Source organism: Oryzias latipes, chromosome 5, assembly GCF_053564925.1.
Source record: "Oryzias latipes strain Hd-rR chromosome 5, Olatipes_Hd-rR_3.1".
Lineage (NCBI taxonomy): Eukaryota > Metazoa > Chordata > Actinopteri > Beloniformes > Adrianichthyidae > Oryzias > Oryzias latipes.
This window is the reverse complement of record NC_136241.1, coordinates 14,899,842-14,917,432: the sequence shown is the minus strand read 5'-3', so window position 1 is coordinate 14,917,432 and position 17,591 is coordinate 14,899,842. Positions and strand designations below refer to the sequence as shown.

At 39.7% G+C, this 17,591-nt stretch overlaps 1 protein-coding gene and 1 long non-coding RNA gene across 2 annotated transcripts; one reads left to right on the top strand and one right to left on the bottom strand.

The window, feature by feature from the left end:
• Nucleotides 1-6,297: 6,297 nt before the first annotated feature.
• Nucleotides 6,298-7,375, top strand: LOC144992159 (uncharacterized). Its single transcript, XM_078947179.1, has 2 exons — nucleotides 6,298-6,534; nucleotides 6,627-7,375. The coding sequence occupies exons 1-2, from the start codon at nucleotides 6,448-6,450 to the stop codon at nucleotides 7,233-7,235; spliced, it is 696 nt and encodes a 231-aa protein (XP_078803305.1). The 5' UTR covers nucleotides 6,298-6,447; the 3' UTR covers nucleotides 7,236-7,375.
• A 5,167-nt stretch (nucleotides 7,376-12,542) lies between these two features.
• Nucleotides 12,543-12,895, bottom strand: LOC144992308 (uncharacterized). Its single transcript, XR_013656177.1, has 2 exons — nucleotides 12,782-12,895; nucleotides 12,543-12,667 (listed from the first exon to the last, which is right to left on the bottom strand). It is a non-coding gene; the product is annotated as an uncharacterized LOC144992308 (long non-coding RNA).
• Between the last annotated feature and the right edge of the window lie 4,696 nt (nucleotides 12,896-17,591).

Here is a 17,591-nt window from a genome sequence, read left to right as displayed (position 1 = left end):
TAAGTGTTTCTCATGACTGAAGGACCTCTATCTATCGGATGACCTCTCAGCCAAATGTGAGGGAACTGAAACGGCTCATGTATCGCATCAAATTTAAGCCTGAATTGATTGTTGAAGCAGAAATGTCCTTTGGCTCTGAGCCAAGTAAATGCCTGAATGGAAGTGAAATATTTCCTGAAAGTTAGGATACATTGATAATTCACACAGATGTCCCTAAATCCCGTCTTTCCTGCAACCGGCCTATAATTTGAAAAGAAAACAGGAAACTTAGTATTTAATCGAAAATGATAGGTAAACCAAATCACTTGTCTGTCTGATTTTTCAACTGCCAGAGACCCAAGAAGCAGCTCTTTATCTCTGAGGCATCTGCATCCTTGTTTGTTTGATGTGCTCTTGAGAACATTAACACAGAAACCTGAGGCTCAACTGAACCAGAAATGCAACTCAAACTTTTATAAAAACAAGACAATGAAGGTTCAGATCTTGTCGTTTTTGCAGATCTTTTTACTGGAAATACGTGGCATCACAAACTTCCTGTTTAACAATGGGCTTTCCTTTGTCTGTTTGTTTTTCTTTGGGCCTTTGTAGGAGTTTCAGGTAAAGAGTAACTCAAATATGTTCAACACTTCCTAAAGGAATCCCGTGATTACAGAAAATTGTAAAAAAAAACAAAAGAAATGAAAAGAAATAAACTGCTTCTTATACTCTAGAGTGGTTGGAAAACACTACTTCTAACATTTCATTTTCAGTCATGATAAAGATGTTTACATTTTGTCTGCAGTGGATGAAATAAGTATTTGATCCCTTAATGATTTAGTGGGTTTGCTCACCTAAAAACAAATTGACAGTCTGTCATTTTGATGGCAGGATCCTTTCAACAGTGAGAGATTGAAAATCACAGACAAAATTTTTAAATAGAAATTTGCATTTCATTAAGAGAAATATTTAAGTTGGAAGAAGTATTTGATCCCCCAGTAACTATTAAGAGTTCTGGTTCACAGAGACCAGTTAGACTCTCCTAATCAACCTGTCACCTGTATAAAAGACACCTGTCTACAGAATCACTCAGTCAGACTCCAAGCTGGCAGTGGTTGTAACCCTTGTGCTATCATACGCACTTTAACATTGGGGGTTGGGTCATCTAGACCCACTAGACAGTGCTCTGAACCTTTTTTCTTCAATGATTTGTGATCTTCACTGGTGTCCATGGATTACATGAAATCTTTCCCCCTTTATCCACCTTTGTCATGGTAGGGAGAACACGTTAATGTAAGTGTGGGGTCTTCTAAGGTAGCACAAGGGTTAATAGTTTTTGTGTTTTGAAACAGTTGTCGGTGAAATGACAGGTGGAGCAAAATGAGGGAGTGTCTGTGGATGGAACATGAGCACGTGAAGCTGATCTGCGAGCTGCTGAACCCGCTTCTGACCGCACAGCTGTTTTTTTTGTCATGTTTTTGGCGTTTCAGCGGCAGACATTTGAGTTCAGTTTGTTGAATAATCATCAAGCAAGGTCAGATTAAACCCAGACTTTCTTTCTGTTCTACCAAATATCAAAATAAAATGTGATACTACAGCTGATCCCCACTCCATTCACTGAGGATGAAAAAAATGAACGATGACGCTGTCCAATTGTGGAAGATTTGAATAATAATCTCTAGCATACAATGGAGAAAGTAAAACGTTTACTTTCAATTGCATTAAAAACCCCATGACGGAATGAACTTACATTAAGATACTCAGGCCCTGTCTCATAATGTAACTAGATGAATAAAATCATTCGCTTTTTTGAATGTTAATGGTTGTGAAGTTTTTGGAAATGTTGATTGTATTTTGTTGCAACCTAGCCAATTATATTGCTGTATGTATGACATACAACAAATGCAGAACTGTCTGTTTCAAACAAACATAGTTACAATATGAGTTCAACTTTGATCTCATGTTCTTTTGCATGATTTTTATGAAACCACTTTTGCTGTGCCCTCTTAATGCTGTAGATATGACATACCATATATGCTGCAACTTTTTTTTCAAACATTGCAAACCCCATACCTGCTGACAAAAATTAGCCATACAAACAGAAAGTATGACAACAAAATCAGCCACATATGCAATAAGTTAGTCTTGAACCTTTGTAGACTGCTGATGGAAAAAGTCCAGAAAAGGCCTCCAATCCTTGTCATAAACATTTTTCTTCCTGAACCTCTCATCACATAACTATTTTTTTCTAATTTAAGATGGAACAGCACATCTCTAATCCAATGTGTCACTGTGGGTGGGGCAGCATCCTTCCAATTTAGAAAACCCAAAAGAGTTGAAAAAACAATTGGTTGCTGACCCCTAGTAGGCAATTTTAAGGTTTTATCCCTGACCCCAAAGAGGAATAAAAGTGGGTTTCAAGGAACTTTAGTTCCAAATACAACAGTCAATGCTTTACCAACTTTGCCCCAAAACATTTGTATTTTGGGACAAAGCCAAACATGTGAATCAGATCAATCAGGTCAATATGTGGGTGTACTTTTGCCAATTTGGAGTTATGAAGGTGAATCCTGTAAACCACTTTATACTGAATAAGACTATGTTTGGCCCACATTGAGGAGAAGCAAATCTTCCTTAAAACATCATCTCACTCTGATTCACTGATCTTAATTTGAAGATCCATCTCCCAACCCTTTTTAATGACTAACATTGAAGTTGAATCTGACACGTTCTGCTTGTTTTGTTTTTGGTTTTCACTCTTTGATCTTGTGCAGGTCTGCTGTGGCTTCTTCCTTTTGCTCCGCCCACTTACCTGTGCTTCCTGCTGGAGTCCTGTCTGTCTATTTAAGCCATCTTGTTTTGTATCTCTTTGTTGGAGCGTTTTGTGTGCTACACCTTGGTTTTGATCTACTGTTATTAAACAGTCTTCAAACTTGGCCTTTGTATAAAGTATTACTCTGCATCTGGGTTCTTGAGCTGTAAAGCGTAACATTACGCTCCAACCAACATGACAGACCCAGCAGAGTTTTCTCAGGCTTGTGATGTTCCGTTGCCTCCAGCAGATGGAGCCATTCCACCCGATGGCGGGATTGCCTCACTTGTCCAGGACTTGCATGGCTGCATGTCTGAACTGCTGGAGCTTCATGGTCGCATGACACGTCTGGAGCAGCCTTCACCTTCACCCCCGACAGATAAGACTTGGTTCTGCTGAACTCTTTGGTGGCACGGCTGAAAATTGCCAGCCCTATCTTGTTTCGTGTCGGCTTCAGTTTGATTTCAACCCCAGTGACTTTCCATCCGAAAAGAGCAAATTCCCCTATGCCCCAAGTTTTTTGACGGGAAGAGTAAAACGATGGGGTTTGGCTGAGTGGGATCAGGCGGCGCCCCATTGCTGTTCCTTCAGTGCTTTTTCCACTCAGCTTTTGACGTTTTTTGACCCCTCCAAGTCTCACCAAACAGCTGCTTCTCGACTCCTCCGGCTGACCCAGGGGTCCAGCACTGTTTCAGATTATGCAGTAGAGTTTCGCACACTTGCTGCCAGCACCTGTTGGCCTAACAAGGTGCTTGTGGATGTGTTCCACCAAGGACTTTCTAGCTCCTTAAAGGATGAGCTGGCAGCGAGGGAGGTTCCTGAAGATTTGGAGGCCCTGATTGATCTCGCGACTCGGATCAACCGACGCAAAACAGAGAGAACCCAGGAACGGGTCTGGTCCTACGACACGTCACCAACGTCAGCGATTGACACCACCTGTCCCTACCCATAGTCACCCTGATGACTGGGCTCCATCCTCTGAGACTCCTCCGGAACCCCTGCAGGCAGTCTTGGGGCAGCTATCTCCAACAGAACGACAGAGACGCATGAGAGGTGGCTTGTGTCTTTACTGCGGGAGACCCGGCCACTTCGTCAGAAGCTGTCCGGCAAAACACCACAAAAGCAACTTGTGAGCCGCGTTTCTCTGTTTTCTCCGCCCAATCGGCCTCCAACGACGATTCTGGTGGCTTGTGATCTGCGGTTGGTTGAGTTCGAGACTCTTATTGACTCTGGTTCTGATGGAGACTTGATATGCCAAGATGTGGTGGACAGGCTGAGGATACCCATAGAGCGCCTGCCTGCTGCCCTGTTCATCAATGCCATCAATGGAGCACTCATTCAGAGTGTCTGCTCGCACCACCCCTGTTAAAGTGACAGTCTCTGGAAATCATAATGAACTGATGTCTTTTTTTGTTGTTAAGTCAATGAAGCCCCCCATCATTTTGGGCTATCCATGGCTTTGTCAACATATCCCTCACATAGACTGGGTTTTTGGTAGGATTTTGTCTTGGAGTCCATTCTGTTTGTTGAACTGTTTGAATGCTGCTACTTTACGTCCTTCTGTCCAGAACACACCTGCTCCAGAGCCTCCTGACCTTGGCAAGGTTCCTTCTGTTTACCATGACTTAGATGATGTGTTCTGTAAGACTCGGGCCAAGTCCCTTCCCCCACACCGTCCCTATGATTGCTCCGTGGACCTGCTCCCAGGAACTCAACCACCCAAAGGTCATTTGTACCCCTTGAGCCCTCAAGAGCGTAAAGCGATGGACCAATATCTTCAGGAGAGCCTACAGGCAAGAATCATTCGCCCTTCCTCCTCCCCAGCAGGAGCAGGTTTTTTCTTTGTTGACAAACGTGATGGTGGTTGGCGTCCCTGCATCGACTACAGAGGACTGAACAGCAACACAGTTCGCAATACTTACCTTCTACCCCTGCTAAGTCCTGCTTTTGATTTATTGAAGGGGGCTAACATCTTTACTAAGCTGGATCTCCCCAGTGCCTACCACTTGGTGCGGATTAGAGAGGGGGACGAGTGGAAAACAGCTTTCAACACTCCCAGTGAACATTTTGAATACTTGGTTATGCCCTTTGGGCTAACTAATGCTCCAGCTGTGTTTTAGTGTCTCATAAATGATGTTCTCGGGGACATGATCAATAAGTTTGTTTTTGTTTACCTCAACGACATTCTGATCTTCTCCCCAGACTCTGAGACTCATGTGCAGCATGTGAGAGCAGTTCTTCAGCGGCTTCTGGAGAATCAGCTCTACTGCAAAGCCGAGAAATGTGAGTTTCACACCACCAAGACAATATTTCTCGGTCATGTGATATCTCCAGGTTCCGTTCATATGGACACTACCAAGGTGAAAGCTGTCTTGGAGTGGCCCGAACCAACGGGAAGGAGACGGCTCCAATGCTTCCTTGGTTTTGCAAATTTCTATAGACACTTCATCAGGAACTTTAGTGCCATTACTGCCCCACTCCACAAACTAACGTCACAAAAAGTACGCTTCCTGTGGGATAATGATGCCAGCGAAGCATTTTCAGAGCTCAAACGACGTTTCTCTGTGGCTCCCAAACTGGTTCAGCCTGACACCTCCAAACAGTTTATTGTGGAGGTGGATGCGTCTGACACAGGGGTGGGTGCAGTGTTGTCCCAGAGGGCATCTGATAGTAAGTTGCACCCCTGTGCGTATTTCTCCTGCAAGCTCACTCCTGCAGAGAAAAACTACGACATAGGGAACAGGGAGCTCCTCGCTGTTAAATTAGCTCTTGAAGAGTGGCGTCATTGGTTGGAGGGAGCTGAACACCCATTTCTCATATGGACAGATCACAAGAACCTGGAATATATAAGAACTGCCAGGAGACCTAACTCTCGCCAGGCTCGATGGGCTTTGTTTTTTGACCATTTCAGGTTTTTGCTGTCCCATCGGCCAGGAAGCAAGAATGCCAAACCGGATGCTCTGTCCCGGCAGCACCAGAAGGAGAGCGACTCTATGGTTTCAGATAAAGAGTGTACCATCCTTCCTCAAAACATGGTGCTGGCTACAACAAGGTGGGCCCTAGAGCGGAGGGTTAAAGCCTCTGTGCCTGATGACTCTGTTGTTCCATCTGATTGCCCAACCATTGTTTGTTTGTTCCCTCGAGTCTCTGTTCACAAGTTATAAAATGGGGACATTGCTCTCGTTTGGCCTGCCATCTTGGTGTCACTCGAACAATTTTCCTATTTGGACAGTGATTCTGGTGGCCCACGATGACCTCTGACATCAGAGCATTTGTTTCTTCGTGCCCTGCATGCGCTAGTGCCAAGGTGCCCCGACGACCTCCTGCCGGCCACCTACAGCCTCTCCCAGTGCCCTCCAGGCCATGGTACCATATCGCCGTAGATTTTATCACAGGACTCCCAAACTCCAGAGGTTTTTCTGTAATTTTGACTATTGTTGACAGGTTCTCTAAGTTGGCCCATGCAGTCCCTCTTCAAAAACTACCCACTGCCAAAGAATTGGCAGAAGTGATGTCTAGAAACCTTTTTCAACAGCATGGTCTCCCTGTTAACATTGTTTCAGATAGAGGACCCCAGTTCGTGGCAGAGTTCTGGAAGGAGTTCTGCAAGCTGTTGGGGATCACTCTTAGTTTGAGTTCTGGATTCCATCCACAAACCAATGGCCAGGTGGAGCGTTATAATCAAGATCTGGAGACCGCCATGTGTGCCAAGAGCCCTGGCACATGGGCCAGGCAGCTTCCATGGGGTGAGTATGCCCACAACTCCTTAGTCAACAACTCTGGCTTCTCCCCGTTCCAGGCAGCCTATGGATATCAACCCTCGCTTTTCCCACATCAGGAAGAACTGGCATCTACATCTGATCCGGCTGCCTTTGTGAGACGCTGCCAGCGTACTTGGAGGAGGTTAAGAGCCAGTTTGCTGAGGAACCAGGAGCGGTTCACTGCTGTGGCCAACCGTCGCCGGAACGGGGCTCCTGAGTACAAGGTGGGAGGTAAAGTGTGGCTTTCCTCCTTGGACATACCCCTGAAAGGAGGCTCCAGAAAACTACATCCACGGTTCCTTGGACTTTTCACCATCACGAAGGTCGTCAATCCAGTAGCCGTGAGGTTGGACCTTCCGTCGACCTTGAAGGTCCATCCGGTATTCCATGTCAGCAAGTTGAAGCCAGTGAGGGAGAGCTCTCTTCAGACCACTGATTTGGAACCACCCCCACCACGTTACATAGATGGTGGTCCTGTCTATTCTATCAACCAGCTTCTTGGCTCCCGAAGAAGGAGGCGGGGCATTCAATACCTGGTTGACTGGGTGGGTTATGGACCTGAGCACCGTCAGTGGGTGCCTGAGAGACATATACTGGACGAGAACGTCATTGCCCGGTTTCATCGGGACAATCCCACCCAGCCTTGCCGTCCGTCTAGTAGCCGGACGTTGGGGGAGGGGTTATGACACGTTCTGCTTGTTTTGTTTTTGGTTTTCACTCTGTGATCTTGTGCAGGTCTGCTGTGGCTTCTTCCTCTTGCTCCGCCCACTCACCTGTGCTTCCTGCTGGAGTCCTGTCTGTCTATTTAAGCCATCTTGTTTTGTATCTCTTTGTTTGAGCGTTTTGTGTGCTACACCTTGGTTTTGGTCTACTGTTATTAAACAGTCTTCAAACTTGGCCTTTGTATCAAGTATTACTCTGCTGGAGTCCACAGCTGGACCTTGTTAGTTCATTGGGTTGTCTGTTACGGCTGTAAACCGTAACAGAATCCAGACGTGAAATCAGAGCTATCATTGCTGAAATGGCTTTCCTTTTGGAGGGATTGAAAATCATGATCTCATCCATCACATTGTTTGGAGGTTTATCTAGGAACCCTGGGATGGAGACTGAGACAAAGTACAGATCCTGCAAGTATTTAAAAAAAAGAGAAGTTGGAAGGTTGTACGTATCAGATATCTGCTGAAAAGATGCAAACTTATTTTCATGAAATAAATGATTGAGAGTTTTCAGCCCTTTTTGTTGCTACCTGAGAAATGTAGACTCTTAGACTGAAGGGGGGAAGAAAACATTAGGTGCAGTTGGGACTAGTAGACTCACTCTTAACAGACCAAAATACTTCCTAAATTATAAGCAAATTTTTTATAAATTTTATGATCAATTGGATTGCTAAACGACAAATTTTTACTTGGAGGAAGAGATGCACCAATTACATGAAGTAGGAAAATAATATTAGAAGTATTGGGTTTCATCGCTGCCATAAAGTGAAAGGGCGTAAAGACAATTGAGCAGGCTTATTCAGGAACTGAGTGAGCCAACCTTACAACCGCGCAGGCGCAATTCTAAAACTGCACGCCTGCATTCCTAACTGAGCGGTGAGCCCACGCGGTCACTTCCCTTTTGCACCCTCACCAGGTCAGGATTTGTGCGCAGTGTTGAGGGGCGTTTTCGTCACTTGGGGGGCGGTGTTCAGGGGTGTGTTTGTCACTTGGGAGCGGTAACCTTTCTGGTTGATCTGATAGGCGGAAATTTGCATGTCCACTCTGGCAAGGCAATGGGGCGGGACTTTCATTTTCCAGAGGCCTTTGAAAGAAAAAACAGTGGATGTAATGTGGATGCAAAGAAAAGATAAGATAATTAAACTTTATTCATCCCACAGGGTAGAAATTCTTTGAAAACGTGAACAAACGACCACAAAGAACAAGTGCAGTGGGTTTTTTCGTGCTGTAAGTTTTTCTCATGTGAAAATCACTTTATTAAATATATATGTACATTTCAGTTTGCCCGAGACAGAGCAACTACGCGACTCAAAGTTCAGGAAGCGTGTATTAGCATGTTGTTAACAAATGCTAACAATGTAGCAGCATCTCACCCATGATGTAGTTAAAAACGAATCTTTGTTTTACTGCTTGATTTTTAAATAATAGCTTTAAATTTTGTTTAATTGATTATTACTTTTTTGTATGTTTATACAGTTATATATGCTTGTTTCTTTAGTTAAAGGTGTCTTACTTAACTTTTGATTTCTCCCTCCCCCGGTTATCTTCCCATATCTTCTACATAAATGTTTCTTATGTCTTATATAAAAAGTAATTTGAATATGGGCTGAACGGTGGTGCAGTGTTTAGGGCTCTTGCCTCACAGCAAGAAGGCCCCCAGATCAAGTCCAGGCTGGGGGACATGAAACAGAACTCCACACCTTTCTGTGTGGAGTTTGCATGTTCTCCCTGTGCTCCTCCAGCTTCCTTCCACCATCCAAAAGGTAGGTTAATTGCTTACTCTAAATTGTCCACAGGTGTGAGTGTGATTGTGGTCCTGCAACGGACTGGAGACCTGTCCAGGATGTCCCCTGCCTTTGCCCGTAATTGGCCGGAATAGACTCCGGCAGCCCTGTGATCCCGAGAGGGAACAAATGGATAAGAAGATGAATGAATGAATTTGAATATCTTTACCCTGTTGGTCCTTTTTCCAGAGGTGTGGTATTGATTTTTCTTTGTTTCATTTGGCAAATGTCTTTCATTCAGTTCTTACAAAAATGAACAATCACTTTAATAGCAAACTGGAACCATTTTCAGAGTATCGTTTCTTTGTTTCAAAGCAAAACATACCCCCCCCCCCTTTTTTTCTATAGAAGCACGGACCTCCTGCTTTATCAGGTAGAGTCAAGATATATAAAGTAATTTCCTCAAGTACATGGTTTTGCAGTTTATGATGTCAGAGTTTTAAAAGGCATTAGGAGTCATGAAGTAATAATTTATTGCCCAAACTCTCAGGCACACATCCAAAAAATGATTTGAATCATACATAATCACCAAACAGAAGTAGGAGTGGTCTCAGGTGTGTTCTGTGAAAGTTTTGTAATGGCTTACACACAGTGCCGACCAGATAACAACTAATATTGTCATGAGGTTTTCTTTAATTTTTCTGATAAGAGAATGTATTTTAAAGGAAATGTGACACAACTATTCTCTTTTAGACATAAATGTGTCATATGTCAAAGACAGAGCTCCTAATTGTAGGCAATTAATTATTATTAAAGTCAATAAATTACTGTAGTGAAATCATATGAAATCTTGTCTCTCCAACGACAGCGAATTCTGAGATTTTCATCAAAATTCTTGTTTGTAACAAATTTTTAATGAAAATGTTGTATTCTTGTTTCATTTTATATCTTAAACAAAATCTGTAATGGACTGGCGATCTGTTATGGATGTACCGCCCAACAGTGGCTGGGATTGGCTCCAGCAGCCGTCTAACTTCAGAGGAATTAAGCAGGTTTAGAAATTTGATGGATGGTTTTTGTTTTTTCTTTTGCTGGTTTCAAATGACTAATCAAAAAAAAACTGCAAGAAGCTATAGATCAGTGTAAGGCTGTACAGCTGGGGCCAGACTGCATGAGTTCATTTTAATGTTATGGCTTACTTACACTGCACTTAAAAGTACAAGCAATCAGAGAGGGGACTGTAATGTACAAAAGCGCAGGACTACATTTACCAAACAGCGGTGTCAATCAGAGGAACACAGTTATGGAATACACTGCCACAGCACATTAGAACCTGGGAAAACTATCTTACCTTCAAAACAGCTCTTAAACAATGGCTAAAAAAACATACCAGTCCTGCAGACAATGATGTTATTGTTGTTTTTCTTGGATTTTTAGACTCCTGTTTTATTGTAAATAACTTTTGTAAATATCTCTATCACTAATATTGTGCTATTGTGTTGTAAATGTAACTGTTGAACCGATTATCCTGCCTTAGGACAACAGATGAAATATAGCTCCTGTGCTACTGCGCACCTTACAGTTTTTCTTTTTTTGTAAATTTGCAGAAAATTCTACACCTTTGTTTTTTTCTGTAAAGATGGGCCACTCAGTATACATTATTGAGAAATAAAGAACGTTACGTATTTTGGCAAATGGCTGCAATTAAACAGTCTGAAAATATAACGGGGACTGATGAATGCTTTCCACTGTAAGCCTCCCATCATCACCATTACGGAGTGTATACCTCTTCCTGTTCAGGATACTTGATATCAGAAGTGATGCAAGGCTTTTTATTAGTATACGTTTATGCAGAAATTTACATAGCCTGCAATATCATTCACTTTCCTATCAATTCCTCCAGTGGCATTTCCCTGTGGCTCTAGTAAGACCTCTAAATATTAGTCAAATCTGTCCCTCAGTCTCTCCCAAATAAATAGCCGGAGAGAATGCAGGTTCGATTCCCGCCATACCTTGGGCAAGTAAGTTAACCCCACACTTTCCTTTCCTTCCTCTGAAGCGTTTTGGGGCTTCGAGGAAGGTAGAAAGCACTTTACAAGTATATTTCATTTACCATTTTCCACAGGTCGAAACCTCCAGGAGAACAACACTTAGAGTGACTATTTGAAGAAATCAGTTGTCGTCAAGGATGACACTTGGTGGTGGCAGAAAGAGAAACATTGAGGAAAAAAACTTTATTGTAGAAAAACAGTCCCCCACTGAATGTTGTGGGACATGAGTATCTTCAGTTATTTGGATGGATGGATGCTCTGACAAGTGTTCATTTAGAAAGAAGATGAAGTTTGGTGTGTTTTGAATGACAGTGATGTGAACAACTATGAAAAGCCTCCTGCATTATAAAAAATAAAAAGTTTGAATCAAATAAGTCAGATAATGACTTTTCTTTGCTAACATTTGCAACAGTAAAACAGTGCTAAGAAATGATGTAATGAACAAATATGGTCACAAGGTGGTGACACAACCTTTTTGTGCAACATTTCTTTTTTTTTAACTTTTTGGTATTCATGCCTCTGAAAAAAAGTCACTCCTCTGTTAAGATAGACAATTAGATGGTAAAAGATACTGTATACAAAAATGACAATTTAAATGTTATAGTGTATTGTTGATAACGAAGGGTGCATGCGCGGGGCGCAGTCGTCAGAAGCGGGGTGAGACGTGAACCTCCCATGGTTTCACTCATTCGCTGCGTCTTGTTGGGATTACTGCGACCGGAGCCCTGAGTTGGCTTTTTCCCTTTCACGGCTGATTTCTACGGAGCCCGTTTCCTGACATTAAGATATAAAAATATATCTTGTTCCCACAGATTAATATCTTGTTCCCACAGGTTATTATGTCGTTCGCACGATATACTATTCCGTTCCCACAAGATACTATTCCGTTCCCTCAAAATACTATTCCGTTCCCTTGAAATGATTAACTCGTGCGAACGCAATAATTATGTCGTTCGAACGCAATAATTAATCCGTTCGAACGCAATAATTATTCACGTCATAAGTCATTCACGCGGATATGATCTTGTACGCCGGCAAAAGCCGCTTTCAGCGGTAACTTCCGTGTCTCTGTGACCCATATTCGTTCAAAAAAGGAACATGAAAAACAAAAATGATCACTTTATTACCGTCTCAATGAATATAAGAAAAATATCAAAAGATTTATGATAACTGGGCTGCTTTGTCAAACGATAGCTCCTGCTAGGCTAGCTCCGCCGCAGAGCTCTCTGTCTGATCATGTATGCCGGCATTTGGGCAACTGGCTGGTCTGTTGTCAGACAGCTGATATTGTAGTTTAGGGTCGAATAGGAATAATAATATTCAGGACTTGTCTTTTATTAACTTTAGCAGCAGTATCTTTACATTCGAAGGCTATTAGGCTACATGCTAACTGACTAGCCGATCATTTCCTGTTATTAATTTACGTCATAGATTTACAGCAGATACCTTCACATTTCTGTCTGTGTGTGTCTCATTACATTGCATTGAAGACACGGAGGATGTTTAGAGAACAGATTTATTTATTTTAAAAAGCACAGAAGCATCCATCGTATTCACGTTCACATCATCTGGTACGCCCTCAGTCATCTTGCTGCAAAAGCCGCTTCCTGCCGCTACTTCCGTGTCTCTGTGAGCATTCAATAGGGGTAAAAATAAAAGCAAGAATGGTCGATCTGTTATTTTCTCGATGAAAATCTGAAAAATATCATATTAAGCTGGATGCTTCGCCTAAAGCACTTACCTTTAGCTTGTAGCATAACAACAATAGCAGTACGTCCCGTTTCCCAGAGTGCTTTGCTGCCAATCACTAGCCAATCACCGTGTCCCTGTGACCAAGGTCTAACAACAAGACCAATGATTGGCCAGTGATTGGCAGCAAATAAATAAATCTGTTCTCTAAACATCCTCCGTGTCTTCAATGCAATGTAATGAGACACACACAGACAGAAATGTGAAGGTATCTGCTGTAAATCTATGACGTAAATTAATAACAGGAAATGATCGGCTAGTCAGTTAGCATGTAGCCTAATAGCCTTCGAATGTAAAGATACTGACTGCTAAAGTTAATAAAAGACAAGTCCTGAATATTATTATTCCTATTCGACCCTAAACTACAATATCAGCTGTCTGACAACAGACCAGCCAGTTGCCCAAATGCCGGCATACATGATCAGACAGAGAGCTCTGCGGCGGAGCTAGTAGTAGCCTAGCATGAGCTATCGTATGACAAAGCAGCCTAGTTATCATAAATCTTTTGATATTTTTCTTATATTCATTGAGACAGTAATAAAGTGATCATTTTTGTTTTTCATGTTCCTTTTTTGAACGAATATGGGTCACAGAGACACGGAAGTTACCGCTGAAAGCGGCTTTTGCCGGCGTACAGAGAGCATATCCGCGTGAATGACTTATGACGTGAATAATTATTGCGTTCGAACGGATTAATTATTGCGTTCGAACGACATAATTATTGCGTTCGCACGAGTTAATCATTTCGAGGGAACGGAATAGTATTTTGAGGGAACGCAATAGTATCTTGTGGGAACGGAAAAGTATCTTGTGGGAACGGAATAGTATTTCGTGCGAACGACATAATAACCTGTGGGAACAAGATATTAATCTGTGGGAACAAGATATATTTTTATATCTTAATGTCAGGACACGGGCTCCGTAGATTTCATTTCAACAAACTTGCTCCATATTTATCACATTTGCTCCTGAGGATGAGGATCACCTGTTTGTAATCGAGCTGCGCTTTTGAAAAAAGAAAATAAAAAGAAAATTAATATTGTTCGAAGCTTTTTTAAACGAAACTGTGTTTCTATTAAATTGTAGTTAGATTTCATTTTATTTGTGTATTATTATCTAAAAAGAAAATGAAAATCAAATTAAGTGTTCTGCGCATGGAAAAAGTTTTATTTTATTTTTTTTTTCAATTAAAACAAAATCCAAATATTTACTGTGTTATTGTTTTTTGCGCTTTTATTGTTCAGAATTAGAATTCACATTAGTTGAAAGACAAATGTCAAATCCCCCAGTATAACCGTTCAAAAACCTCTATATATACCCATATTATTTTATTATATTCAAGGATGGGAGACTGAATTGACGCGGGGCCTGGTCACTGCAGCCGACTGACACACAAGCATCAGTGCTGTTTACAGCATTTCAATTAGGCCAAACGTACCGTCCTTAAGGTCCTTCCTGTTTCTGTTCAGATGCTATTTAATCATTTGGTTTCTGCTTGGCATCACAACAGACCCGCGACCAACAGGGGCGACAGAGATAATCCTCAATCCCGCATGTCCTGCGGTTCACATGCGCATTATGACGCGGCTGGATGGACCCAAAAAGATGAAAATGTGTCAGTTGAGCCTGGTCATGAAAACACGCGGTTAAAGTACTTTAATCACTATTTGGTCTACATTAGATGTTATGACTCAGGAATTAAGAATAATGGAAAGAGGGCATTAATGGTATATTTGTAAAGATATAAAAAAAGTAAGCAAAAAATACTAAGAAAAGAAGGAACACATGCGTTAAAAATATATAGGAAATGCTTGTCCAGATTAAGCTACGTTAAAAATTAGGAATTATTTTTCTATATTGCAAATAATAAACTCTGCAACAATACTATTTTATCTAGGAAGTCCCTTTTGATATTGGGGCAGAAATACATTTACTTTACATAATAGAGTTGTGTGAAGGAAAAAGGGATGAAAAAAGACAGAAAGTAAATGTTTGTGAAAGATGATTGGAAGTCTGAGAGTCTCACATAGTATGAAATACACCTTTAATTGTTTTTATTAACTATAAAACGTATTATTATTGTTATTGTTATTATATAATCTTATTTTTTGTCATTTTAATCTGTTTTTTATTTCAAAAGTAGGCTGGCCACCAAGGTAAAAGTCAGAAAAAGATTTTGCATAAAATTCTTTTTTTCTTTGTTTTTTTCATTTCATTTTATTTTAGTTTTGTTGTTAACGAATGAAAAAAGCTTGTTTATTAGTAACCTGTTCTGTTAAAAAAAGAAGAGAAAAGAAAATTGCCCTAAATTTTGTTTCTAAACCATAATATAGTAAACAAGACTTCCTTCCAAAATAAGCTGGCGGATCAGAATCTTAAGTAGTCAAATCGTTTATTTTTTAAAGAAGTAATAATGTGGATTGGTTCTTTTTTTTTTTCAACTTTATTGAACAAAGCATAAACATACAAATTCCAGCATCAATGAATCAGAACATCAGCAGTGATAGTCAATGTCATCAATCCAAACTTATTGAATCATCTAAAGTTAAAAAAAAAAAACAAATAATCAGAAAAATATCCAAAATAGAAATGCTGATCATAAGTATCATAAATTATATAAAAGGGGATTACAAAATAATGATAATAATAATATTTATAAAACAAAGTTTTCTTAGAGGAGGGGATCAAACAAAAAGCACAAATTATTTCAGTGTTACTTGCTTTGGGTGTTTTAATTTTTTTAATATATTCATAAAACTGGAGCATCTCGATCTTAAATATGGTGAAGTTGGGAGTTGTTTTTTTTATTCTGCTCTTATGAATGTAAAATTTGGAATGGAGAAGTAACAAATTAATACTTTTTTCTACTTTTTTATCATCCGAATTAAAATATGCGACTATTTGTTTCAAATTTAATGCAATGTTACAGTTAAATTTGCTGTTTACAAAGCGTTCTAATTGGTTCCAAAATTCACGGGAAAGTTTACAAAAGTAGAAAAGATGAAGAACTGATTCAGGGAAATCAATACAAAAACTACAATTGTTTTCTATATTTGAGAATTTGGATATAAACATATTTGTGGGGTAAATGTTATGTAGAATTTTTTTTGTGTATTTCTTTAACTTTGTTATTTATACAAAATGTATCTGGCAATAACCAAGCTTTTTTCCAATTTATATCATTTAAAAGATTGTGCCAAAATATTTCTCCTTTTGGTGTGATATTTCTTTTTTCACTTAAGGTATTCCGAATATATTGTCGCATTAAAGGAGAGTCAATTTTAGAGGCGTCTTGATATTTAAGGTGAGAGGTCATCAGCTGAATTAATTCTGAGGGGAGAGCTTTCATTACACTTTTAAATTCTTTGCTGGTTACTGGAAAACACATTTTATTTAGAAATCTGCCATAATCCAAAATCGTACCATTCTCGTCAAAAAGATCCGAAACATAAATTATTTTTTTGTCAATCCAGTTTTGTTTAAACAAAGATTTATTTTGTATTGTTATGTCTTCATTGTTCCAAATTATAATTTTGTGTGGTGAGAAATTGTGACTATAACATAACTTCCAAGCAAGAAGAGCCTACTGATAAAAATTTGAGAGATTGATATTATGTTTTTGATATTATAGTTACATTTTAATAGAAATTGAAGGCCACCAATTTTATTAAAAATATTGAAGGGGATGAAATACCAAATTGAATTCGAGTGTTGAAGGCATTTTTTAATCCAGTTAATTTTAAATGTATAATTCAAATCAGAAAAATGTATGAGTTCAAACCCACCTTTACATGAGGGGGCATAAAGTTGTTCTTTCTGGAGATAGTGACGTCTATTTTTCCATGCAAAGTTAACTAAGAGGTTATTTATTTCTTTGGAAGTTGAATCAGGAACAAATAAAGATAAGGCAGGATAAACTACTCTTGAGATCCCTTCTGCTTTAGTCAAGAGGATCCTGCCAAAAATAAATAGATTACATTGTAGCCACATATTCATAACATCCTGCATTTTTTTAATTCTCAAGGAGAAGTTTTGCTTTTGTCTAAATTTAATGTCTTTAGTTATACTAATACCTAAATATGTAACTACATCTTTAATCGGGATACTATGAATTTTTTCATATTTTACGTTTTTAATACTTAATATTTCACATTTTCCTAAGTTAAGGTGTAATCCGGAAGCATTTGAAAAGGAGTTAATTGTGCTTATAGCAAGGTCAACTTGGTTTCTGTCTTTTAAGAATAATGCAGTATCATCTGCTAGTTGTGTTATTTTGATTTCTTTCTGAAATATAGATAAACCTAAGAAGTTTGGACAATTTTTAATTCTTAATGAAAGTAGTTCTGCAACAATTAAAAAGAAAAATGGAGAAATTGGACATCGTTGGCGTACTGATCTATTTATGGAGAATCTTTGGGATGTATCAGGATAAAGCAGAATAGAGCTGCTAATGTCTTTATAAAACATTTTAGCGATAGAAATGAAAATTTCGTCAAAGCCAAATAATTTCAGTGCATCATAGAGAAAGGGATGTTCTACAGTGTCGAAAGCTTTGTAAAAGTCTAAAAAAAGAATGAGTGCTTCAGAATCAATATGTTCTGAGTAGTCTAATAAATCCAAAATTAACCTTATATTATTGCTAATATGTCGATTTTTCATAAAACCAGATTAAGTCTCGCTAATAATTTCGTGTGGATTACTTTTCAATCGTTGGGCAAAAACAAGAGCTAATATTTTATAATCCACATTCAAGAGAGTTATTGGTCTCCAATTTTCTATCAAAACAGGGTCTTTATTTGGTT

Excerpts from the sequence above, each read along its gene's own strand:
- LOC144992159 (XM_078947179.1), top strand. The coding sequence starts at position 6,448 with ATGGCCAGGTGGAGCGTTATAATCAAGATCTGGAGACCGCCATGTGTG. Across the intron at positions 6,535-6,626 it reads GGCCAGGCAGCTTCCATGGG|GAAGAACTGGCATCTACATC; the intron begins GTGAGTATGCCC and ends TTCCCACATCAG.